The 27,452-nt window shown below is 48.3% G+C and overlaps 1 protein-coding gene across 1 annotated transcript in view; it reads left to right on the top strand.

Moving 5' to 3' along the window:
- GLT1D1 (glycosyltransferase 1 domain containing 1) overlaps nucleotides 1-27,452 on the top strand; it is a 142,050-nt gene that overhangs the window by 62,138 nt on the left and 52,460 nt on the right. Inside the window, exons 7-8 of the mRNA XM_015426487.1 lie at nucleotides 22,148-22,243; nucleotides 26,261-26,310. Coding sequence (XP_015281973.1) covers nucleotides 22,148-22,243; nucleotides 26,261-26,310 — 146 coding nt within the window. The remainder of the gene's footprint in view (nucleotides 1-22,147; nucleotides 22,244-26,260; nucleotides 26,311-27,452) is intronic.

Below are 27,452 nucleotides of genomic sequence, written 5' to 3'. Positions count from 1 at the left end.
GATCTTGGAACAAGACTGCTGCTTTTGGCACCAACCAGATGCCACAGGGATGGCGTGCAGGCCTCTGCCGGTGCTTGTGGGTGATGTCCAAAGCTGGTCTTCGATTTCGAGAAGCTCTGACTTTGTCAGGGACCGCTGTATAGCAAGGGGCTGTGCCATGCCTCAAAAAGGACCAAACGTCTGCCGTTTCCTCTCTATGAACAAACAGGAAGGAAAAATATGAGCGGCTGAAGATGAGAGAGTCTCTCCCGGTAGCCTCCTTACCTCCAGCAAGTTTCTCTTTGATATCCCAAAGCCGCAGCCGCGTAGAGGCCCGTAGGCCTGCAGCTGTCAGCAAGCTGCCATTCTGTTTTCTGTGACCTCTGTGTACATATTCTTTCCCTGTTGCACCCGGCTTGGTTTCTATCATCCTACTCCTGCGTTGGAATGCAAAAGATAACTGCTGGAGGTTGTGTGGGGGAGAAGATGCTGTAATGCTTGGCTATTGCTTTTCCCATGACTACTGCACCTGTGTTATGTCTAATATCCTGCCTGGTTCCCATGGACTGGGCGCGCAACCGTTTCATTAGCCCGCCAGCGGGAAAGTTATTCATTGGACCTGTATCTCTTTGAAGTTCCTTTATTATGCTTGATCTAACTGTGTATCCCCAGTTCTAACAAAGAACGTGTTTGAGTATGTCGTCAACGCTTTGAAATAAATTTCGCTTTTCTTAAAACGTGGATTTATTCTCGATGCTTGGGGATCCAACATATTGTTAGAACTCTCTTTTTCCTATCGTTCCGAATCTGGCGAGATCATGAGCGGAATTGAGGGAAACCTACCTACCACGGAGGGGGACTCTGGATCGGTCCCACAAACCTCCGCGTCTTTGGTGTTCACGACTGCAGCCTCGTTGGAGGGTGCCGTGGGGGGAGCGATTCCCCGCCTGCCTGCACATCTGTCTTGGCCGCCTCCGACCCCTTCGCAATGGGGTCCGCGGAAGACTCACCAGCAGGATGATTGGACTATGTACAACACCCAGGGCACCCGTGAGGTGTACTCCCGTCGGGGGAGCGGATTACGTGAGAGTCTATTTGACAAGGGATTGTTCCCGGAGCCGGGGGCTACCTCGGAGAAGGGGAGCCCCGAGCGGGACCTCGAGGAGTGGATGTTCGAGCCGTCGGGACCGCGGGGCCACGCAGGAGATGAGGAGGGCACCGGAGTCTTCCCAACGGAAGAGGACTATGACCCACCCCCGGACTACCGCCCTCGGGACCCCATCCCGGAAGAAACCACCGGGGAACGACTAGCAGAACTGGAAGACTCGGTGAGAGACTTGTTGCGGGCATTCCAGGATGTGATGGAAGGTCTGCCGGGAATGATGGACGTTCGAATGGCTAATTTCCTTGACGCACACGCCGCGCAGCAACAAGTTGCTCCTGCACCGGGACTTCCCGCGCCGCCGATGCCTGCTCAACCGCTGACGGGACCACCGCTGCAAGCACCGGGAGTTCCAGCGCAGCAGGTACCTGTACAGCCGCCAGTGAGACCGCCTCTGCAAGTGCCTGTGCAACCGCCGATGCCGGGGGGTCCGCCGGTGCCGGGTCTGCCGCCACCACTGAGGCCAATGCCAGCGGGGCCACCGGTTGTGCCGGGTTTCCCTCCCAGGGGAGTTCCGGCTCAGCTGGGCCCGTTGGTAAGGCCTCCACGGCCCAGACCCAAGGATCTACTGGAGGCTACCTTCGACGGCAACCCAGATGAACTCGCTTTCTTCACGGTGAGGGTGCATAAATTCGTAGAAGAAAGTCGACACCTGTTCCGAAATGAAGCTGGTCTTATTGATGTCATCTCGGCAAGACTGAAAGGAGACGCCGCCACATGGTATGTTGGACTGCACAATGACCGCGGTCCGGAACTTTTGAATTTGCGAGCATTCATGTGGGCGCTGCGGGCGAGATTTGAAGATGTCAACGCGAGTCAAAGGGCTAAAGCGTTTCTCCGCACCTATCGCCAGAACAAGAAGTCGGTTCGCGAGTACACTCTGGAATTCCACAAGCAAGCCGCAAAGCTCCGAGACTACCCTGACCATATATTAGCTGAGATGTATCGCTTGGGTCTCAACGCAGATATCCGAGAAACGGTTCTGAAAACTGTCAACCCTGTCTCCCTAATGGCCTGGACCCAGGAAGCTGAAAATGCGGAAGACCGGCTCACCACCATCAAACTCGACCTGGCTGCTACGACCAACAGACCCGCCGCTGCCGGTGCCTCCAAACCCAAGCCTCAACGCCTGTCGGAATCAGCACGAGAACTACGTATGAAGATGGGGCTCTGTCTCAAGTGCGGGGAGAAGGGGCACTTCGCTGTGGATTGTGGCAGCCGTAAAGTACAGCCGCCTACTCCAAGCCCGAAGACACCGCTGACGGGGAAGAAGGGAATGGCTAAACCGCGTTTCTCCAAAGCTTTGCAGGCGGCCCAAGGCTCGGAGGGGAACGATCCGTCTGCTGCCGAGTCAGAAGAAGAGGTGGTGCCTGAAACGGCGGAAAACGACAACGGCCTGTTGTGAGAGGCGCAAAACGACAAGGCCATTCTAATGCTGCGCCCAAGGTGGTGAGAGAAACCCCTTCCCTATTTTTCGTGACTGTCTCATTAATGAATCCGCTCCTGGGAACCCACGTTAGGGTGAGAGCGTTGATTGATTCTGGGTGTGGGAGGGATCTCATCAGCCCTAGAGTGTTGTTGGCACTGGAAGCGGGGATAGCCCCCTTGAAGTCTCCCATCATTTTTACCCAGATGGATGGGGCACCCATGGAACCTTGTACGCACGAGACTATGGCTTTGCGGCTGGGGGCGGGCGATCATTGGGAATCCAGATCCTTCATTGTCACCCCTAAATCGCAATTCGACTTAGTTCTGGGGAGTCCCTGGTTGTTTACCCATGACCCTTACATCTTGTGGGAAGAAGGGGTTGTCAAGTTTGTGTCGGCTAAGTGTGTAAATCACTGCTGGGTGGACTCGTGGGGGGACCAGCCGACCGCGCAGTTCCCCTGCGGCACTTTGCAACCGGAAGAGTTAGCTTCTTTGCCTCGAGAGTATAGAGACTTGGCGAAAGTGTTTGGCGAAGAGGAAGCTAACGAATTGCCCCCCCATCGCTCGACTGACTGTGCTATTGAACTTTTGCCTGACTGTAAATTGCCCAAAGGTAAAATTTATGCGATGGGGCCGGCTGAGAAAGTTGAACTGCGGAACTTTATTGATAAAAACCTAGCCCGAGGTTTCATTCGCCCGGCTTCCTCCCCTTTCGCCGCGCCTGTACTTTTCCGAAAGAAGAAAGACGGGGGGCTCAGATTGTGCACTGATTATAGGGGTCTGAATGCTGTTTCTTTATCCAATGCTTACCCCCTCCCGCTAATCAAGGACTTGGTAGCTGAGGCCACCAAGGGCAAAATCTTCTCGAAACTTGACCTCCGGGATGCATATTTCCGTGTGCGCATCCGGGAGGGGGATGAAAGCAAGACTGCATTTAATACCCCTTTGGGGCAGTTTGAGTACCTCGTTATGCCCTTCGGCCTTCAAGGGGCTCCGGGGGTCTTCATGAACCTTATCAATGAGGTCCTACATGAGTTTCTATTCAAGGGAGTGGTCCTTTACCTTGATGATGTGTTGCTGTACTCTCAGGACCTCCCGTCGCATATTAAATTGGTGCGCAAGGTCCTTAAACGACTTTATGAACACCACTTGTTTGCAAAGCTGTCAAAATGTGAATTCCACAAGACATGCATTGACTTTTTGGGCTATCGCATCTCTGGGGGGACGGTTGAAATGGACCCTGCTAAAATTCAAGCTGTACTTGACTGGGAGCCCCCCAGGACCCGCAAACAATTGCAAATGTTCCTCGGATTTGCCAATTTTTACAGAAATTTCATCCAGAATTTCGCTCAAATTGCCCTTCCCCTGACTGATTTGCTCAAAACCAAGGGAAAGGGGTTTGATGCTACGAAACCAGGCGCCCCGCTTAAATGGTCCCCTGCTTGCGCAGAGGCTTTTGAGAAACTTAAACTGATGTTCACCTCTGAGCCAGTGCTGGCGCGCCCTGATGAAACTAAGAAATTCATTGTCCAAACTGATGCCTCGGATGTGGCAATGGGGGCCGCGATTTTGCAGGAGGGGGAGGATGGTCGTTTACATCCCCTCGCATTTGTGTCTAAAAAGTTTTCTGACGCTGAACGAAACTGGGGGATTTGGGAAAAGGAGGCGTCAGCAATCCGGCTGGCTCTCTCCACGTGGAGGCAGTGGTTGGAGGGGGCGCAACTGCCATTTGAAGTCTGGACTGACCATAAGAATTTGGAGATGCTGAAATCCCCCCGTTCTCTCAACGCTAAGCAACTTCGTTGGGCGGACTTCTTTGCTAAGTTTCGATTCACTCTTCGTCATTTCCCTGGGGCGGCGAATTCCCTGGCTGACGCGCTTTCACGCCTCCCACAACATGACAGTCAGCGTGAGATCATCATGGACTCTGTCTTTTCCCCCTCCCATCTGGGGGGGGCCGTGGTCACCAGGGCGCAAGCGCGGGCAATTCCACACTCTGATGAGACTACGCCTTCCCTTTTCCCTGTGGGGGGGGGGGCCTGGGTCCAAAAATATCTGTCTGCTTTGACTGTTGAGGATGATGCCTCCCTGACAACGTTGCCTGATTGTGTCCGTAGCCCTGATGGTCTGATTTATTCTGGAGACAAACTGTATGTGCCTATTTCAATGAGGAGGGAGGTGATGGAGTCTGCTCATGGTTCGAAACTGGCAGGGCATTGGAGTTTTGTTAAATCTCTACAACTCATCCGCAGACAGTTCTGGTGGCCACATATGCGCAAAGACCTCTTGATGTTTGTTCGGTCCTGCCAAACATGTGCCTTGACTAAACCCAGATTGGGCAAGCCTCCTGGTCTTCTACAGCCACTCCCTACTCCATCGAGACCATGGGAAGTGGTATCCATGGATTTTATTACTGACCTCCCTGCGAGCAAAGGGAACACTATCATTTGGGTGGTTGTTGATTTGTTTTCTAAACAAGCTCATTTTGTACCTTTTCCTTCCTTGCCTACAGCTCAAAGGTTGGCGAAATCGTTTATGTCTCACGTGGTGAAAATTCATCAATTACCTACTAAGTTAATTTCTGACAGGGGGACCCAATTTGTTTCTAAATTTTGGAGGGAACTTCTTTCCATTTTAGGGGTGGAACAAGGACTCAGCAGCGCGTATCATCCCGAGACTGACGGACAAACGGAACGAGTTAATCAGACCCTGGAACAATATTTGCGTTGTTTTACTAATTATCAACAGAATGATTGGTGTGACTTATTGCCTCTTGCTGAATATTGTTATAATAATACTGTCCATAGCTCCACAGGCATGTCTCCGTATAAAGCTGTCTCTGGTTACGACAGCCCCCCCCTCCCTTTCTTGGAGGGGATGGGCCAACGTCCTGTGGGGGATGCTGATACCTGGTGTATGTCCTTGCAAAAAGCATGGCCTCTGTTATGCCAAACACTTGACGCAGCCAAGGCTGCTTACAAGACCCAGGCAGACAAGGGTAGGGTGGTGGGGTTTGATCTGAAACCTGGGGATCTTGTGTATGTCTCAACCAAGAACATTAAGATGCTGCGGCCTAGCAGGAAATTGGGATGGAAGTTCATAGGCCCTTTCAAAGTGCGCAAAGTCATAAATGATGTGGCAGTTGATGTTGTTTTGCCTAAGAATTTACGTGCCTTGCATTCTGTATTTCACATGAGCCTGTTAAAGAAGGATCCTGGCCCGTCTCCATGGAGACCTGTAACTACTCCTCCTCCACCTGTCATTTTGGAAGGGGATGAACATTTTGAGATCGCTGATATCCTGGATTGTAAAGTGAAACGTGGTAAACTCTGGTACCTTATCGAATGGGTTGATTTCGGTCCCCAGCACCGCGAATGGGTGGAAGAAGGGGATATTCGGGCCCCTTACCTGATCCGTAGTTTCCACAGAAGGTTCCCGGACAAACCGGGAGGTCTCCCGCCCAGCCCGGGAGATCTCCCGCCCGGCCCGGGAGGTGTGTTGTAAGTGTATTTTAAGGGGGGCAGTATGTCAGCAAGCTGCCATTCTGTTTTCTGTGACCTCTGTGTACATATTCTTTCCCTGTTGCACCCGGCTTGGTTTCTATCATCCTACTCCTGCGTTGGAATGCAAAAGATAACTGCTGGAGGTTGTGTGGGGGAGAAGATGCTGTAATGCTTGGCTATTGCTTTTCCCATGACTACTGCACCTGTGTTATGTCTAATATCCTGCCTGGTTCCCATGGACTGGGCGCGCAACCGTTTCATTAGCCCGCCAGCGGGAAAGTTATTCATTGGACCTGTATCTCTTTGAAGTTCCTTTATTATGCTTGATCTAACTGTGTATCCCCAGTTCTAACAAAGAACGTGTTTGAGTATGTCGTCAACGCTTTGAAATAAATTTCGCTTTTCTTAAAACGTGGATTTATTCTCGATGCTTGGGGATCCAACAGCAGCGAGATTAACGATCTGCAAGGGGCATTTTGTAAGAGTTTATCGGCGATTTCTCAAACAGTTGGGCTTTTTATTCTTTGGCACGCACGCTGGGTTTGCATTTCGCAAAGCCCTCTTAAGAGAGATGCTTCTTGTGATTTTTTTTTTTGGTTTTTGTTCTGCACTTATCGTTTGAGAGAATAAATAAAAAGTGTTCTATCGGCGGGTCTTAAGGAATTATTCTCGATACGCTGTTCTGATTGTGTTTTCAAAGCCCAGGGGAGGATTATGTCCAAGTCAAATCCTGCTTTTCGGTGGGAACAGGATAAGCTGCCGAAATAATACGGGTCTTAATTCAAATGGGTAAAGCACACTGGGATCCAAGCTGTCCGTGATGGAGGACGCAAGGCTGCTGCTGAAAACGGGGCCCCTGAGTCAGGCTTCTTCACCAATTCCTCCATAGCTCATCGGGGCACTCAAGCTGTTAGGTGATGCTGTGGTCAGGGAAAAAAACTTGACAATGTGGTGAAGGTGAGGAGAAAGTAGGTGTCTATCTGTCCATCTGTCTCTCTCCTCCCTTCCTCCCTCCTTCCCATCTTTAAGCATTTGAAGGGCTGTCACGTAGAGGAGGGCAGGGAGGTGTTCCTGTTGGCAGTAGAGGAGAGGACTCGCAAGAATGGGTTTAAATTAAGGGCGGGGAAGGTACTGGCTGGATCTTAGGGAAAACTTTTTGACAGAATTGTGCAACAGTGGAATCAGCTGCCGAGGGAGGTGGTGAGCTCCCCCTAACCGGCAGTCTTTAAGCAGCGGCTGGACAAACCCTTGTCAGAGATGCTCTAGGCCACGGGTGTCAAACATGCAGCCCGGGGGCCAGATGAGGCCCCCGGAGAGCTTTTATCAGGCCCACAGTGGAACTGACTGGCTTCTGCTTCTTCTTCCAGTTCTGCTGCTGCTGCATCATCGTAGGTTTGCAGCTTACAGATACACACCTGAACAGCATACTCAAGATTGCAACAGCACAGACATTTTGATGCAATAATTCAGAGCAAGAGGTGTCAGTTATCAGACACTGTTAAATAAACAAAATATTGCAAGAGTGCTGATGTTTTAAGCATGTTTTTATTTTAAGTAAAAAGAACCCCTTTGTGTTTGTGTCCTTTATAAAGCTTATATCTCCGCTACTTGGCATTACATTTTATGACACACGTGGCCCAGCCCGACAAGGTCTCATTTATGTCAGGTCCGGCCTTCATAACAAATGAGTTCGACACCCCTCCTCTAGGCTGATGCTGCATTGAGCAGGGGGTTGGACTAGAGGGCCTGTATGGCCCCTTCCAACTCTGTGATTCTAGGATTCTATTTCCCTCCCTTCCCCACTTTTCTTCCCAATGGAGAGACCCAAAGTGTCATACAGCAGTTTCCTCATCTCCATTTTATCCTGAGAACAACAACCCTGTGAGGCAGGTTAGGCTGAAAGGAAGTACTGGCTCAAGGGCACCCAGGGAGCTTCCATGGCTGAGTGGGGATTTGAACCCGACTCTCCCGGATCCTGAACTCTTCCTACTCGCTAAAACGACCAACCTGAGGTTATCCTCCTTTGGTCCCATCATGAGAAGACAAGCTCATCGGAAAAGACAATAATGCTGGTGGTTATGTGATGTTTCAAAAAAATTTTGGAAATGGGTGCACTGTATAATGGAAAAAATAGTAAGATGTAACATTCCCTTTACTCCAGAATTGCTATTGTTAAATATTTTTCTGAAAGAATTCGAGGCAACTGATAGATTACCTGATTGTATACATGTCAACGGCGGCAAGAATATTATATGCCAAATATTGGAAGATTCAAGAAACACCAACCAAACAGGAATATATTAATAAACTCTTAGAAGCGGCGGAAATAAACAAATTAACTATGGAAATGAGAGTCACAAAAAACTGGACATTCCAAAAAACCTGGAAGAGACTGGATTGGTATAATGTGAATGGAGTCAAAGATTAAGCTGATATGGCAAAAATAATATTTGAGTATGTAGTAATATATAATAGTGGAATTAGAGAATATTAACAAATGAGAATAATGAAGCGATGGATTAGGTATAGTAACAAACTGTAATTAGTCTCTTGGTTATATGTTGTTTGTTGTAGTTGTTTATGTCTGTGTTTAGGAATATAAGAAAACAATAAATGTGTACCCTTGGGTACTTATTAAAAAAAAGAGGAAAAGACAATAATGCTAGGAAAAGTTGAAGGCAGCAGGAAAAGAGGAGACCCGTCATGCAACGGATTGACTCAAGAAAGGAAGTCACAGCCCTCCGTTTGCAAGGCCTGACATGAGCTGCTAACGATAGGATGTTTTGGAGGTCATTCGTTCATGGGTCGCCGTGAGTCAGAAACACTCGATGGCACCTAACGGACACGATCCTGGGTCCTGGTCCAGCAACTCTTCACCGCTGCACCACGCTGGCTCTCATCACATTAACATTTTTTGGACCACTCAGCCTTGTAGGGGCTAGAGAAGCCACCACGGTGCTGCCACTGTGATGCCAGTACTGTGCCAGAGTTGCCAAATTAGCCATGAACTGGCAACAGAATAGCAGTTAAACATCGAGTAAGGTACATTTGCCAAGCTCTTGTCTTGACACCAAAATGATACCAATGTAGGCACCTTCTGTGTCTGTCTGGGAAGGATATTCCATCAACAGGGACCCCTCTACTACAAAGGTCCTCTTTGATGGAAGGTAAGTCTATCAGTGGTTACTAGCCATGGTGACCGAGGGGAACCTCCATATTTAGAGGCACTAATCTTCTGAATCCCAGAGCCAGGAGGCAACCTCAGGAAAAGGCCTCAGCCTCTCTGCCCTGTTGTTGGCTCTCCAGAGGAACTGGTTGGCCACTGTGTGAGACAGGATGCCGGACTAGATGGACCACTGGTCTCATCCAACAGACATCTTCTAGTGTTCTTCTCAGGGGAAGGCCTTGGCCTCTCTGCCCTGTTGTTGGCTATTGTTGGAACTGGTTGGCTATTGTGTGAGGGGATGCTGGACTAGATGGACCATTGGTCTGATCCAGCAGGACTCTTCTCATGTTCTGATGAAGGCCTTGGCATCTCTGCCCTGTTGTTGGCGGTCCAGATGGACTGATTGGCTGCTGTATGAGACAGACATCTTCTAGTGTTCTTCTCAGGGGAAGGCCTCGGCCTCTCTGCCCTGTTGTTGGCCCTCCAGAGGAACTGGTTGGCTATTGTGTTAGGGGATGCTGGACTAGATGGACCATTGGTCTCATCCAACAGACATCTTCTAGTGTTCTGATGAAGGCCTTGGCATCTCTGCCCTGTTGTTGGCGGTCCAGATGGACTGGTTGGCTGCTGTATGAGACAGGATGCTGGACTAGATGGACCACTGCTCTCATCCAGCAGGGCTCTTCTTATGTTCTTAAGGTGTGGGCACCCACGAATGGCCCTTTGTGGATGAAGAAGAGACTGCAGTTGGGTCACAGTTCTCTCTAATGGTCTCAAGTATACTTGCAGTAGGGGAATGCAAGATAGGAAAGGAGGCTGGGGGTGGGTGGGTAGATAATGTGATTTAGAGGAGGGGTTGTGGCTCAGTGGCAGAGCATCTGCCTGGCATGCAGAAGATCCCAGGTTCCATCTCTGGCATCTCCAGTTAAAAGGACCAGGCCATAGGTGATGTGAAATACCTTGGCCTTAGACCCTGGATAGCCACTGCTGGTCTGAGTAGACAATACTGACCGTGCTGGACCAAGGGTCTGATTCAGTATAAGGCAGCTTCATGTGTTCAGTGTCCTTGCTTCATGCATCGGCCAATGCAGATCAATCCACAGCCCCAAACTCCAAGCAGCACTTGATTTTAATCAGTATGGTTGCTAAGGGGGTAAGAATTGTGTAGGCGCTGGAGGATACTCTGAAATCAGAGTTTGTGATACTTTAAATCCATGCTTTATGTAGCCAGGATACTTTCTTTCTGCGGTGTAAATGTGGGCTCACAGCTTGACGTTCAGGCCCACCTGCGTTCTTTACTGACGACTATAGGAGGACCCCCAAGGAACGTTTTATCTCGGGTATGTTTTCCTGGACCGAAACGGCTCACAGCTGTTCGGCGAGTCTGTTTTCCATATCTGACTCAAAGCCGGTTTCCTATTGACGGGGAGGCTTTGTTTGCTTCGATTGCCGCAAAGAGGAGGAATAAATGTGTTAAACGAGTTACCGCCATGCATCGTGGGGATCATTTGATATAACTTCTTGTGGAGATGTCCAGTGGGATAATAGCCCTCTTTTAGTTTTTGTGACTGTAGTGGGATTAGTGGTTTTATTTCTGTGCTTTGTATCCAGGCTCTATACAGAGCCCTGTTTCATCATGACCTTCAATGTTTGAGGATCAGAGCTATGTTTTTGGGGTGTTCTGTTCTCCAAGGGACACATATGTGTGGGCCGTCACTCGAAGAAGAAGTACGTGCTGCCGAACCTCAACTGATTCATAGTGACCCCATCCATAGGACGGACCAGGCCAGAAATGAGCAGAGGTGGTTTTCCATTAAGAACATAAGAACATAAGAGAAGCCAAGGTTGGATCAGGCCAATGGCCCATCCAGTCCAACACTCTGTCACATAGTGGCCAAAAATACCAGGTGCCATCAGGAGATTCAGCAGTGGGGCCAGGATACTAGAAGCCCTCCCACTGTTGCCCTCCCCCCCCAGCACCAAGAATACAGAGCATCCCTTGCCCCAGACCGAGAGTTCCTTGTAGCTAATAGCCACTGATGGACCTCTGCTCCATACGTTTATTCAATTCCCTCTTGGAGCCGTCCATGGCTGTAGCTGCCACCACTTCCTGTGGCAGTTAATTCCATGTGTTCATCACCCTTTGGGTGAAGAAGGACTTCCTTTTATCTGTTCTAACCCGACTGCTCAGCAATTTCATGGAGTGCCCATGAGTTCTTGTACTCTGGTGCAGGAGGCAATGGACATAGCTTATATGGTCCTTGTTTAGAATCATAGAGGGGAATTCCACATTACCCTTTTTATGCCATTTTAAAGCCGTTATTGTACCGTCTTGGAGTAAACTGGTATGGGGCTGCCATTTCACACAGCCTTTCCCCTACCGGTAAGGAGCCGTCTCTGAAGCGGTTTGGCATTTCAGACCGCACCGCTTTGTTTCCCCACCCTTTTCCGCCCGCGTGGGCAAACTCTGTCCTTTAAAAAAAAAGAGTTCATTTTAGAGTGCTATAACGGTATAGTGCTATAACGGTATAGCGCTCTAAAACGAACATTTTTTTAAAAAAGGATGGAGATTGCCCGTGCGGGCAAAAAAAGGTGGGAAAACAAAGTTTTCAAGGCAAGATGCATTCAGAGGTGGCTGGCCATTGCCTGCCTGTGCGTAGTGACCCTGGACTTCCCTGGTGGTCTCCCATCCAAGTACTGCCAGGGGCTGACCCTGCTTAGCTTCCACGATCTGATGAGATCGGGCTACCTCCGGGCCACCCAGATCAGGGCACTACAGCAGCATATCTCAAATTAAGTGTCTCCCACTTCAATGAGTTTGAAAGCCACAAACGAACCCAACATACAGTGGTCCAGCCTGTGAAGTTACTTCTCAAACGGTCTTCCTGTTCCCCAGAACGTGCAGGGGGTCACACAAGCAATGCAGTAGGGTTGCCAACTTCCAGGTGTCGCCTGGATATCTCCCGGAGTTACCATTGATCCCCAGAGTACAGTGATCAGGTCCCCTGGAGGGAACAGCAGCTTTGGAGGGCGGAATCTGTGGCATTCTGCTCCACTGAGGGTTCTTCCCCAGACTCCACCTCCAAATCTCCAGGAATTTCCCAACCCAGAGCTGGCAACCCTACACTACGAAGGTTTGTGTCTTGAAGGAAAGGGCTTGCAGGTGGCTGTGAGCATGGGCAGTGGGAGGGGTGGCTGAGCAGACACGGGAAGGATGCACAGGTAGATGTGGGGTGCAGGGCTGGGGGCAGAAAGGGACCTGTGAGTGGGAGTCCTGGTGGTGGGCTGAGGAGGGGCCCCCTGAGCACTCCCTGCCCACAGCCCATCGAAACCTGGAGCTGGTCCCATACGTGGAACCCCTGAACCCCAAGTCGGAGCCCACCGATGCATTATCGCCCTGTTAGAAGTGGGGGAGAGCGTGTTAACGCTACTGCCGACAAAGTGCCAGTCTACAAAAACTGAGTGCACTAGGAGGGAAGAGAAGTTGTCGTGCCGGCGGCATGCATGTAATTAAAATTGCAGCGGAGCGCTTCTGCGATCGGCCCCGGCTGACCTCTTCCCGAGCAGTTTCCTTCCTGCAAATTTGGATCGCGACTCGTACTTGTCTCTGAGAGCAAAGCACAGGAAGGTAGATTAACACTGATTATTTTTTTTAGGACTTTCGATTATCACTGACCACGGGAGCGTTAACTCTTGAAAGCTTATACCCTAGAGATCTCATGGGTCTTTAAGGTGCTACCGGACTGGTATTTTTGATTGTCACTGCGAGGGGAGCGCATGCAAGGTCAAGTGTGAATTTTTTGCATGGCGTAGCTTAACAGCCGTTCTTGAAAATGATGGGTGATGGGTGCGTGAAAGTGTTTGGAAGGAGAAAGTAGTGCAGGGACAACCACATCCGTGAGCCACCCTGCAGAATAGTCTGTCAATTTTGCAATACGTGCAGGTCTTTGTGGGTGCCCCAGGGGAATGGAAAACTGGCGGAGGGCCCTGGGTGCAGAATTCAGCCTTATGTTGCTTTTGTCTTTGATTTTTTCCCCTAGTCCTTACAGTTATGAAGATATCTGCGCAACACGTAGTGGAACCTTAGATGCCGAAGATGTTGCTGATCATAGTAGACAATCGGGGGGAGGGGGATGAGATGAAGAGTCATGGGACGGGGAACCGCTTGGAAATCCACCCCCCTCCAAATGTCCCCTTCCGGGACTCTCCAAGATCTCAGGAGCTTGTTCCTCCCCCTGCTCCACTTTTGTCTGATGCTCACCTGCTCTCAACATTCCATCCCTTTGGGGGCATATTTAATCCTCATCAGGACTGGTGGGGTAATTTAGAGGCAAGAAATTGCAAGTAGATAAATAGGTACCACTTCGGTGGGAAGGTAATAGCGTTCCGTGCGCCTTGATGTTTAGTCATGCTGGCCACATGACCATGGAAATGTCTTCGGACAGCACTGGCTCTTCAGCTTTGAAATGGAGATGAGCACCACAACCCTAGAGTCGGACTTGACTGGCTTTCGAGCAAGGGAACCTTTACCTTTTACCTTTTCCATCCCTGATTTCTCCCTCTAGGACCCCGTAAACCATCAGGGGCATGAGCTGGTGACTTTGCCTTATTCTTCCGCCTGTGTCTCCATTTCTTTCTTAAACTGATGCACAACTAATCTCAACATCCTGTGCCTTCTGGCAAGTAATTTACCAAGTTATGTCGTTCTGTGTACTTGTCGGCAGGGGTCATTTCGTAGAAAAAGAGCTAGGGGGACTCATTAGCATAACTCATTAGCATATGCCACACCCCCTGACATCACCGGAAGTGTGTCCTCCCCACAGCCGGAGGCGACCTCCAGCGGGCACCAGCAGGGAGCTCCAGGCCCCGCCCTCCCGCACCTCACCCGGGGGGGTGGCGTCCCCCCGCGTCCCCCCCCAAATGACCCCTGCTTGTCGGGTTCCCTGGTTATGCAGAACCCCTCTGTCGAGATTGTGGGTGGTCCTGTTTTTTTCTGCCCTGCCGAGAAGTTCTCAGGCATCAAGGTTTGCTTTTTTTTTAAAGATGATATTGTATAGATGGAGACTGAGAGCATTCATAAAACTTGAACATGGCGTCAGCCAACAAAGCTGATTGGGTTTATGATGGGCAAAGGGGGATTACTTCTCCGCACCCTGCTAATTAACTGAATTCTTTACCATGAGATGTGGCAGCTACGGTTAGCTTAGAAAGTTTTAAAAGGGGGATTAGACAAATTCATAGCCACAGCTTTTGTCGTAATATCTAAAGCAGTGTGTATAGCGAGGCAGTATTTGAGTCCCCAGTTCGAATCTCACCTCTGCCACAGGCTCCCTTCCATAAGCTCACCTAAGGCAAGCTCCTCTCTCTTAGACAAGAGCAAGAGTCCAGGAGCACCTTAAAGACTAACAAAATATATGGCAGGGGATGAGCTTTTGTGTATGCGAAGAAGTGAACAGCAACTCACGAAAGCTCATCCCCTGCCACAAATGTTAGCATTTAAGGTGCTCCTGGACTCTTGCTCTTTTCTACTGCTACAGACCGACTAACACAACTACCCATCTTGATCTTCCTCTATCTTAGCTTCAAGCTCCCCTCAGCAAGAGAGGGAAAATTGTACTGGTCTGCCTAATGGGGCTGTTGTACGGATTGCAATAAAATAATTGTACGCAATACTTTGGCTAGAGAATATGTGGACATGTTAATCATTTTTAAACATGTTTATTTTTCATATTTTCAAACATTTCATTTCATGAATTACATCGATTGCATATATTTCTAGAGTCTATTAGTCTAATGTATATATTCTATAAGCTATTTGCTTTCCGCACACTATTAAACTTTGGAATAGTTTATCCAGTTGTATACCCTTACCCATCTTTTATTTTGCATCTTATTATCTTTACCCTGCAAGATTAAACTCAAGTTGTCCATTTGTGCCAATTCTAAAAGTTTAAGTGCTAAGTCCTCCTTAGAGGGTATTTTCTCTGTTTTCCAATTTTTAGCCAGTAATATACGTGCTGCTGTTACAATATATACTAATAAATATTCATCTTGTCTAGAATAACCCTGTGGTATTATATTCAACATATATAATTCAGGTGTTAACAAAACATTTAGATTCAACATTTCTAGAATAATTTTTGTACCATTCTCCAATATTTTTGTATCCTACTGCACTTCCACCACATGTGGTAAAAGGTCCCCACATTCGATTTACACTTCCAACACCTATTAGATGCATTAGGATAACACTTTGCGTGTTAATCATTTTTGTACATGTTGCTTTTACATGCCTCATCAAATTCAATTTCTGATGTTGTGAAGTGTGAGCAATTTTTAAAATCCAGTGTTGGGTAGTGGTTGGACGGTTGGACTAGGATCTTGAAGACCTGGGTTCAAATGATTGCATTTATTGGATTTCTATCCCACCCTCTCCTGAAAGCAGGCTCAGAGCGGGTTACAACGAAGAATAAAACAGTTACAGTTTAGTCCAATTAAAATACCAGTAACATTATTCAAAGATGGCAGAACAAACAATTTAACAAAATCTTCCAGTATGTGTGCCCAGGATGGTTCAGATTGTTGGGCACTGGGCGTCAGACACCGCCGATGGTACAAGTTGAGATAATACAAATAAAAAGGAACGGGGTGGACAGAGATGTGAAGGCCTAGAAAAAAAACGGGAAAATTTGGAAAAAAAACTGTTTCCCCCCCATTTTTCCCCTGAAGCCTTTTTTTTGGGGGGGGGGGGTTCCGAAAAATTGGAAAAATTGAAAAAAGAAAAGAAATTGATTATGGAACGTTTTATTTTAACATGATGAATAAAATATTTTAAGACAAGGTGTTCAAATATTTTCCAAATCATTTCTTAAAAATATGTATGGTATCAGATTGATCTATTGCATCTACTGCAATACCATAACCTTGATCTACTGCACTGAGGACAAGCAAGTCCTAGGTTACAAACTGAAGTCTCCAATGCAAGAACAAGATGCATTTCTTCCTCTAGGAGGTGCTATTGTCACAAGAAAAGAAAAAGGTTTCAGTTTTGTTTTTGCATGTGGGCGGGTATTCTGTTTGTAATAATTGTTTGGATACACTATATTTTTAATAGGCTAGTTGTGATAATTTCATGCCAAGTAAAAATGTCCATGGTCATATTTTATGTTCCTAAAGTAACAGAATGACTTTCAATATGGAAAAGAAAAAAGAAGTGCTAAATTAGCATTTTGTTTTCATTTTTTCCCGAAAATTTCCGTGTTTCCCCCACCCAAAAAAAAAACGCCCGAAAAAGCCTGTTTTTTTTCCCGAGCTTCAAAATTTCCGGAAATTTTAAATCTCTAGGGGTGGAGCAGGGGAGGCCGATGTAATTGGGCACCCGCTCCCTCAGCCAAAGGCCTGGCGGTACAACTCCGTTTTACAGGCCCTGCAGAACTGTAATGAGTCCTGCAGGGCTCTGATCTCACTTGGGAGGGTGTTCCTCCAGGCGGGAGCCAAAGCCAAAAAGGCCCTGGCCCTGGTCAAGCCTCAGCGGATGTCTTTGGGACCACCATAAAGCTCTTCGGGGAACATATGGGGAGAGACGGTCCTGCAGATATGTTGGTCCCAGACCCCATAGGGCTTTGGAGGTTAATACCATAACCTTGAACCTGATACGGTACTCAACTGGGAGCCAGTGCAGTTGACGGAGCACTGTCTGTGTCCATGAAGATGTCCTGGGCAGGAGGCGCACCGCTGCATTTTGGACCAGCTGAAGTTTCTGAGCCAGAGTCAAGGGCAGCCCAGTGCAGAGCGAGTTGCTGTAGTCCAGTCTGGAGATGATTCTACCTCACTTTACCATGAAATTTCATGGATAATCTTCTGCAAGATACTCTGTCAGCATTTCCTTCCTTGCATGGTTGTTGTGAGGGTAAACAGGGGAAGAAAGGCATTATCGCTCCTGAGTTCCCTGGAAAAAAAGACATGGTGCCCATTCCACCATGAGTGGTAAAGGAGGCTTTGTATCAATATTTTTTCTGAGTTTCTAGTCCAACCCCCCGCACAATGCAGGCAATTCACAATTACCCCCCCACACACACCCAGTGACCGCTGTTCCATGCCCAGAAGATAACAAAAAAACTCCAGGATCACTGGCCAAACTGGCCTGGAGAAAAATTGTTTCCTGATGCCAAAGTGTTGATTGACATTTCCTTGGGTGTGTAAGAAAGGGCCACAAGAACTAAGCACTGAGGCAACCCTTCCTGCCCTCCCTCTCATGATCTGCCTAAGTTCACAGAACCAGCATTGCTGACAGATGGCCATCCGGCCTCTGTTTGAACACCTCCAAAGAAGGGGAGCCCACCACCTCCCGAGGAAGCCCGTTCCACTTGCTCTGACTGTCAGGAAGTTCTTCCTGATGTTTAGCTGAAAACTCTTCTGATTTAATTTCAACCTGTTGGTTCTGGTCCGACCTTCTGGGGCAACAGAAAACATCCTCTATATGACAGCCCTTAAAGTACTTGAAGATGGTTATCATATCACGGAACTGCCCTGTGTGTTGCCTTGAGCTCCAGGGGGAAAAGAGTAGGACAAAAATACTCTGATTACCGGATAGATTCTTCCGAACCGAATCGTGTCATATAAGGACAATTGGGGGGGGGGGGCTGAGCAGGTACATGGCCATGTGCTCTTGGAAGGAAAGGAAGAATAAAAACTGATAGATTCATCCATTTCCGAAAGGGCAGCAAATCTGATAGATTTAAAACAAAAACTTAAAAATCTGACACTCTGCTTTTTGTGAAAGAAGAATAATGGCATTCCATCTAACTGCAATTTTAGTCTGTTCTCAAGCATTAAGAGATGAGACCGCTGTGTCCTGAAAAGGCTTTAAAAAAACAAAACCTTTTAAATCTTGTAAATAGAATTCTTGTCTTTTGCGTTATTACGCAGTTTGTCATGCACTGAACTAGTGTTTGTTTCCAGTTTTTAATTAGAATGTCTTGTTTTAAGTATCTGCACTGTTTGGCTTCTTACTATTCTTAGCCTAGATGGAAAGCTATTGCTTGCCTTGAGAGAGGAGGAGTCCTGCTGGTGCATCTCTGTGTGAGTCTGTGAATTGCTGCTCCGGGCATGTGTTTACGGGAGACAGGATGGGCCATTTTCTCTGAGGATGGGCAATTAGGCCGCCTCCCTGCGTTAGGCACGCTTGGGTTCTTTCTCGGCTCTTGATGCAAGGCCTCAATAGCGTCTCCTCTCCTCGTGGAGAAGCCTAATTGGGATAGGGTAATCCCAGTGCAGTGAGTCACACAGAGACACAGCAGGGAAACCCCTCTCTCAGTGAACAACCCTTTAAGTATGTCCCTGATAATTGAATTTGTAAGCCTCTTTGGGGGCTAATGTGGTAGAAAGGCAGGATTGCATTTTAAAAATATAATTAAAAAGGCAAAAAAAAACACCCTAAAGTGTTTCAACAATTGGGGTTGAGGCTAAGACTCTAGCTTCCTTTGTAGTTACCTGCTTTTTTTGCACGACCAGTGAAATCCCCATGAATTAGTAAAAATGCAGAGTAAGAGGCGGTATGTAAATTTTTATTTCCCTCGTCTCATTTATAAATTATGCAAAAGTTGAAAACATCTATCACGTGGGGCTGGAAGTATCGTGTAAATGTGCATGGTTTTATGCATCGGCCGGATAAACGATGCAAAACTGGAAGCGTCATGCAAATTTAATTCAGGGTACATAATTTTGCCCGACATAGGTTACCACACATTGAAGCACCTTCTGTAGGCATGGGGAATGTATGCTAAGTTGCAAAAAGTTGCACAATAAAATGATGCAACACCGGCAGTAGTCTGTGACAGGATTCAACTCTGGATGTCGGATTCCAGTCTTGTTTGTTTGTTTGCACATGGACCACGCAAAGCCCTGCCTGTACCATGTACCTGACAGATTCTTTTCCATGTGGCGTACCCTTCTCTTCCGCTGTTGACACTGTGAGATTCTTTGATTTGCATTGTGCCCACCCACGCAGCGTTGGCTTTTGAGTCGAGTGTTGCTTTGAAGAATTTGCCGTACAGATTAATCTTTAAAGTAAAAGAGGCTTCCGAGAAAGCGGCAAAGGGGGATAGATCTTCTGGAGCTGTTCTTGATGCTGTCTCAGTCGAGGAAATGGCAGGGTTGAGCGGACACTTTCCAAATTTTATAACATCAGCTTTGGATCTTTTGTACCAGGCAAAGAGCTTCTGGGTGTCCCAGTCACCCTGCTTTTCAGGACTGGGAGTACTCTTTGTGGCAAGGGCGTGGCCATCTGATTTTCGTACCTGGGGCTCGCCATCTAGATTGGGGCTATGAGGTTAAATTCTATTTATTTCTTGCATTTATATCTCACTTCAAGAAGGTTGAGGTAGCGTATAGAGGGTTATAAGAAGATCTCCCAACTAGGCATTGACCAAACCAAGGCTTGCATAGCTTCTTCAATGCCATTGCATATAGTGCCTGATAATCATACACGGAGTTCTTCCTCCCCGCATCCCCTAAGCAGTGTCTCCAATCAAAATTACTCATAGGTCCTTTCCGCGCTTGGATCTCCTCCCTAGTTTTATCAGAGTTCAACGGGACATAATCTCTTGCATTTATCCCTGGTTATAACAGCATTCGTTTATTCTGGGACAAGTGTAGGATGAAACTGGGGTGACCTCAGTGTCATGTGGAAACAAAAAATACCCCAAGACAGTTACAGGGATGAACTCGAGTGTAGTGTAGAATGTAAAAATACCCTGAGATAATTACAGGGGTGAACTCGCGTGTAATGTAAAATGTACAAATACCCCGAGATAATTACAGGGGTGAACTCGAGTGTAATGTAGAATGTGAAAATACCCCGAGATAATTACGGGGGTGACCTCACGTGTAACGTAGAATGTAAAAATACCCCAAGATAATTACAGGGGTGAACTCACGTGTAGTGTAGAAGGTAAAAATACCCCGAGATAATCACGGGGGTGACCTCATGTGTAATGTAAAATGTAAAAATGCCCCGAGATAATTACAGGGGTGAACTCGTGTGTAATGTAAAATGTAAAAATACCCCGAGATAATTACGGGGGTGACCTCACGTGTAATGTAGAATGTAAAAATACCCCAAGATAATTACAGGGGTGAACTCGTGTGTAGTGTAGAATGTAAGTTCGGGGACAGGGTTGAACCAGGATTTAAGGTCTAGTGCGAAAAGGACCATAGTGATTCTTTTATATCATGTGACCCTCTACCCCTTAATCCCTTTTTTACCCCTAAGCTGGAAATGCCCAGACTCTTTTCTCTAAACTCATAGGGAAGGCGCTCCAACACCTTGATTGCTCTCAGTGTTTTTCAATAGATAGTTCCAGGTGAGTAACAGAAGGGTAAGATTGTAGTCTAGTGGCAACTTAAAGATCAGCAAAATGTCCAGGGCATGAGCTTTCGAGAGTCAAAGCACCCTTCGTCAGATATAAGTCGTTTTATCTGATTTGAGGAGTTTTGACTCTCGGAAGCTTATCCCCTGGAAATCCTGTTTGTCAAAAGCAGGGGTCTCCAACCTTTGTGAGCCTGCGGGCACTTTTGTCAAACTTGGGTCTTGTTTCCCATCGTTTCCATAACTCCCTTCTGATTCTATAGGTCTATTATCCTATTTTATTCTGGTTGGGAGGGGGGAGTCTGTGAGCAGGTGTGTGGGTGTGTAGCTGCTTTTCTGGAGGTTCCGCTAGCTTGTAACTGTGTATATGCGGGGCCTCCCATCTCTGGGAAGAATGCGTGCTTGACCTTGGATGCCAGACACTGCTGGATTCTAAGCTTGCAGGTGCTGGGGGAGGGTTAACGGTGCACAGTAGATTTTGGCGGGCTGAATGTATTGGTGTGATTGGACTGGTCACTGGTCACAAGGGGCGGTGGAGTGTTTGAACTATGTATAATACCAGGGAGTCTGTTCTGACACAGATTGTCTTAGCTTGAAATATCTTCATCTCTCAATAAGCCAATCACTGCCATGAGAGTGTTGTTGGGAGTAATTTTGCTCAAGAGTCTGACAACTTTTCAAATTCTGACGTGAGGTGATGGCCACCAGGAGAGACAAAGTCACACCCAAAGAAAGCCAACTGCAGAGGACAAATTTTTTAAAAATACACTGGAAAAGAAAAATGAGAGAGAAGAAAACCAGCACTGTAGTGAGAGCTGCCACCGAAACAATGTTATTGTAATCTGCCCAGCCAATCAGAAGCCCTGCTAGGCAGGAACCCCCACCTGGCCATGCCCACTTTTTAAGAACACCCAGGCAGGCACCAGGAACGGTGCTGGTGGGCCCCACTTTGGGGATGCTTGGTCTAAGGTGCTACTGGCTCAAATCTTGCTCTTTGCGCGGACTGTAATCTGGGAGAACTGGGTTTGATTCCCCTCTCCTCCACTTGCACCTGCTGGATGACCTTGGGCAAGCCATAGTTCTGGCACAGCTGTTCTTGGAAAACAGCAGTTTCTGTCTGAGCTCTCTCAGCCCCACCTACCTCACAGGGTGTCTGTTGTGGGGAGCGGAAGGGAAAGGAGTTAGGGCGTAGTGAAAGGTAATGAAGGGCGGGGTATAAATCCAATCTCCTCCTCCTCCTCCTCCTCCTCCTCTTCTTCTTCATAGATGATGTACCCGTGGAGTTTATTCTGGATTTTCTGGGGAACACAAGGGGGGAGGTACGTGAGAAATTCAAGATGGAAGCACCCAAAGGGCCTGAAGCAATTGACTGTAGCCTCCATTCAGAATTTACTCAGATGTCACTAGAAAAGCCCCCTGCCTTGAAGGGAAGCTGCCGCAGCAAAAACTGAGAATGTGTAACTGTTCTTTCTTTGAGTCATTGTCCTCCCCCCCCTTCGTAATGTTTCTGAGCATGTGAAGGTGTATTTGCTTTGTTGCAGAGATTCTCCATGACAACGACCACCTGTACCTCTTTCTTTTGATATGCGGCCTGAGAAGAGTCAAAGATCCACTGTATTTGGTGGATGCTTTTTCAGGTTGGTGCCCTTGGCTTCTCTCAAGACAATTCCCCCCCTCCCCCTTGTGACCTTGAATCACAGTAAACCTGGAATCTGAAATTGGCTCTCCTGCCGGGAGGTTTAACCTTAAAAAACAGACGGGGAGGGAAAGACGGGATTTGAACGTGCGTCATAATGTGGAGGTGGTGAGCTCCCCCCCCCCCCCACTGGCAGTCTTTAAGTAGTGGCCAGACAAAGACTTGTCAGGGATGCTGTAGGCTGGTCCTGCATTGAGCAGAGGGTTGGACTAGATGGCCTGTATGGCCCCTTCCAACTCTGGGATTCTATGATAGGTCAGATTTGGATAAACATACAGAGCAGAGGTCCATCAGTGTCTATTAGCCACAACATATTGATAGGAACTCTCCGTCGGGAGGGAGTGATGCTCTGTCTTCTTGGTGCTTGGGGGGGGGGGGCAACAGTGGGAGGGCTTCTGGAGTTCTGGCCCCACTGGTGGACCTCCTGATGGTGCCTGGTGTATTTGGCCACTGTGTGACACAGAGTGTTGGACTGGATGGCCCATTGGCGTGATCCAACATTGGCTTCTCTTCTGTTCTTATGATTCTATGGAGAAGGCAATTCTTCCACTTTGTTCCCTTGCCTGTTAGAAATCATTGTCCTCCTGAACTAAGTCGGACCGACGTGTTCGTTGCATAGGTGTAGTTCAGCTGTTATGGAGTCAAGGCATAGGAGAGCAGGCTTCAAATTCCCAACTATGAAACCCTCCTCCCTACAACCCTGCAAGGCAGGAAGCTTGAAAGGGTATGTGTGACTTGGCCCAGTCGCACCTATACTTTCAGCAACCTACCTTGCAGGGTTGTCGGAAGGATACAACGGGGGAGGGGGAGACTGCCCTGAGCTCTTTAGCAAATGGGGTGGGATCAAATTGTGGTTAAGACTGCAGTGGGACCTGATGGGGGGGAAAGGATACCTGCGTGACTCTTGCTGCAGGCCCCCCCCCCCGGGCTAATTATAAGTCAGGGAAGGGGGATTCTACCACAAAAAGGCCACAGGAGAAATCTTTATTCAGCCTTTCAAGCTCTGCTCCAGTCCAAATCACAACTACCTATCTCCTGCATGAAGGCTTGCCAACCTCCAGGTGAGGCCTGGAGATCACCTGGGATTGCAATAGATCTTCACACTGCCGCGATAAGGTTCCCTGGAGGTAATGGCAGCTTCAGAGGGTGGACACTATGGGATATGTATCTTGACTGTGTTCCCTCCCCTCTCCAAACTCCACCCTCCTCAGGCTCCACCTCCAACTCTCCAGGCGTTTCCCAACCAAGGGTGGGCAACCCTGCCTACATGGCTCACTGAGAATTTAGGCAGATAAGAAAGAACATAAGGGGAGCCATGTTGGATCAGGCCAATGGCCCATCCGATCCAACACTATGTGTCACACAGTGGCCAAAACCCAGGGGCCATCAGGAGGTCCACTGGTGGGGCCAGAACCCCAGAAACCCTCCCATTGTTGCTGCCCAAGCCCCAAGAACACAGAGGATCTCTGCCCCAGAAATAAGAACACAAGAGAAGCCGTGTTAGATCAGGACAATGGCCCATCCGGTCCAACACTCTGTGTCACACAGTGGCCAAAACCCAGCTGCCATCAGGAGGTCCACCAGTGGGGCCAGAACTCCAGAAGCTCTCCCACTGTTTCCCCCTCCAAGCACCAAGAAGACAGAGCATCACTGCCCCAGACAGAAGAACCTAAGAGAAGCCATGTAGGATCAGGCCAATGGCCCATCCAGTCCAACACTCTGTGTCACACAGTGGCCAAAACCCAAGGGCCATCAGGAGGTCCAGCAGTGGGACCAGAACCCCAGAAACCCTCCCACTGTTGCTGCCCAAGCCCCAAGAACACAGAGCATCTCTGCCCCAGAAATAAGAACACAAGAGAAGCCATGTTAGATCAGGACAATGGCCCATCCGGTCCAACACTCTGTGTCACTCAGTGGCCAAAACCCAGCTGCCATCAGGAGGTCCACCAGTGGGGCCAGAACTCCAGAAGCCCTCCCACTGTTGCCCCCAAAGCTCCAAGAACACAGAGCATCACTGCCCCAGACATAAGAACACAAGAGAAGCCATGTTGGATCAGGCCAATGGGCCATCCAGTCCAACACCCAGCTGCCATCAGGAAGTCCACCAGTGGGGCCAGAACTCCAGAAGCCCTCGCACTGTTGCCCCCCAAGCTCCAAGAACACAGAGCGTCACTGCCCCAGACATAAGAACACAAGAGAAGCCATGTTGGATCAGGCCAATGGCCCACCCAGTCCAACACTCTGTCACACAGTGGCCTAAACCCAGCTGCCATCGGGAAGTCCACCAGTGGGGACCAGAACTCCAGAAGTCCTCCCACTGTGGCCCCCAAAGCTCCAAGAACACAGAGCATCACTGCCCCAGACATAAGAACACAAGAGAAGCCATGTTGGGTCAGGCCAATGGGCCATCCAGTCCAACACCCAGCTGCCATCAGGAAGTCCACCAGTGAGGCCAGAACTCCAGAAGTCCTCGCACTGTTGCCCCCCAAGCTCCAAGAACACAGAGCGTCACTGCCCCAGACATAAGAACACAAGAGAAGCCATGTTGGATCAGGCCAATGGCCCACCCAGTCCAACACTCTGTCACACAGTGGCCTAAACCCAGCTGCCATCGGGAAGTCCACCAGTGGGGACCAGAACTCCAGAAGTCCTCCCACTGTGGCCCCTCAAACACCAACAATACAGAGCATCACTGCCCCAGATCAAAAGAGGGAGGGCTGGAAGGGATGAGCCAGTGCGTGGCTCTTGTGGCCCTTTCTTCTATGCCCAGGGTAATGCCAATTGATCGTGTCTTTGGGGTCAGGAAGGAGTTTTCCCCCAGGCCACATTGGCCCAGGTTTTTTGCCTTCCTCTGGGCATAGAGCAGGAGTCACTGAGGGGGGGGGGTCGCTGAGAATTTCCAGCATTGGAGTTCCTTCCAGATCTAGGTTTCTATGCCAGTTTTTCTATGTTTTTAAAAAAATCCCCTAAATTAGGCAATCCAGTAATGGATCAACAGATTATTAAGCCGTTTGCTATATGTTCTTTCCTCCACTGCAGAAAACGTCATCGTTTTCTCCCCACCCCTGTCTCTCTCATATATAGAACTTATTCACAGACATGTACAGACATTGATCTGAAAGGCTCCGTTATTTCAAATGTATATTTTCCCTTGCCTGCTGGGAATAGTGCAGCTCTGCAATCAAGGCAAAATATTGGCTGGGTGTTTTCAGTTTGGGAGAGTAATTATTTTGCTCTCAGCATGAAGGTAGCATTTGCAAAAAAAACACAGCTAGGAAACACTGAAAAGAGGTTTGGGGAAGGGGTATTCTGCAGTGGTTATTCACATAATTTTGGGGTGTGCCATACCTGCCCTGACATGGGTGGTCCCGGCTACCTGATCTTGTGAAATCTTAGAACCTAAGCAGAATCGGCCCTGGTACGTTCTTGGATGGGAGACTTCCAAAGAATACCAGGGTCGTGACAGAGAGGCAGGCAATGGCAAACCACCTCTTATCAGCTGTGATTTGACAGCAACCCCCCCCCCATACCTCTTGACCTGCCCATAGAATCATAGAGTTGGAAGGGACCTCCAGAGTCATCTAGTCCAACCCCCTGCACAGTGCTGAGGCTAAACTGTATTATTATTGTTCCATCCTGAGACTGAATTGTATTAGTGTTGTTGTTGTTGTTATTGATAATAATAGTAACAATAATAATGACAATGAAAATGTGAGTTTTGAGCAGGGAAGAGGGTGGATTTCAAAAGCTTTGGGGTTTTATTTGAATATCCTCTCTCTGATTTTGTTTTCACTTTTGTGAGAAATGAGCCAGGTATTCTTTGGCTCAGTTCAGACAGAACCCCAAACCAGGGCTTGTTTTTAAAGTCTTGGGCTTCATGAGTCTATTTGCCTTAGATTTTCCCAACAAATGTTATTTGTTTCTCTTGTGACCAGAACTCTCTTCCCTTGTTTGATAGATTGGCACAGAAAGGAAAGCTCCGTACATCTGATTATCATCGGACCTGCAGTAAGTTTTTCATGAAATCTCTCTCTCTCTCTCTCTCTCTCTCTCTCTCTCTCTCTCTCTTTTTCAAGGAACAAGTTGTTTTCATGTGGTTTTCCAAACTGGTGTTATTAAACCAAGTCTAGAAAGGAGCTGCGGTGGCTCAAGTGGTTAAGACGCTGAACTGCAGGCTGTGGGAGGTCAGTAGTTCAGCAGTTCGAGACCCGGGTGCCGCATGACGGAGTGAGCTCCCGTCTCTAGCTCCAGCTCCTGCCAACCTAGCAGTTTGAAAGCAAGAAATTGCAAGTAGATAAATAGGTACCACTTCGGTGGGAAGGTAACAGCGTTCCGTGCGCCTTAGTGTTTAGTCATGCGGCCACACGACCACGGAAACGTCTTCGGACAGCGCTGGCTCTTCGGCTTTGAAACGGAGATAAGCACCGCAACCCTAGAGTCGGACTCGACTGGCTTTCGAGCAAGGGCACCTTTACCTTTTTAAAGGTAGACAACTGCATTGAATGAGGCAGCCTTTGATCCATTTGCTCAATATTGTCTGTTCTGGCTGGCAGCAGCTCTCCAGGGTCTCAGGCCAAAGAAGGTCTTTTTCAACACTTTCTCATGGCGATGCTGGGGATTGAACCTAGAACACTGTGCCTGCAAAGGGCTTTGTCTACCGCCAGCCTTTACCCCCCTCTCCAATACCGTGTCAGCCCATTAGTACGTCTCACTCAGCGGTCTCTCTTCTGATTGGCAACACATCTCCAGGGCAGAGGAAGGTTTCCCCAGACATCTGAGCTTCTTTAGTGATACTTAGGCCCCTAAGAGAGAAGCAAGAAGGCCAAGGCTGATGGTGTTAGAAGTGGAGGACTTGGCGCTGTCTCCTGTCTCAGACTTGAGAAGATGGCACCAAAGCGTTTAGACCAGGGGTCATTTAGTAGAAAAAGAGGTGCAGGAGCTCATTAGCATAACTCATTACCATAACTAATTTGCATATGCCACACCCCCTGGCATCACCGGAAGTGTGTCAGAAGGCAACACCCACCGCTCAGGCTCCACTGGACTCTTTTGGATTGCTAGCTATTGGGGGGGGGGGAACGTGGAGATCTGTCCTCGCAGAGGAGGGAGAGCTTGTACCTGAATAAAACCTGGTCTTAAAGCTGCCACTG

This window comes from Gekko japonicus, unplaced genomic scaffold, assembly GCF_001447785.1.
Source record: "Gekko japonicus isolate JY-2015 unplaced genomic scaffold, Gekko_japonicus_V1.1 scaffold1118, whole genome shotgun sequence".
NCBI lineage: Eukaryota > Metazoa > Chordata > Lepidosauria > Squamata > Gekkonidae > Gekko > Gekko japonicus.
Note: the sequence above shows the minus strand (reverse complement) of the source record. Positions and strands in the feature narration are given on the sequence as shown.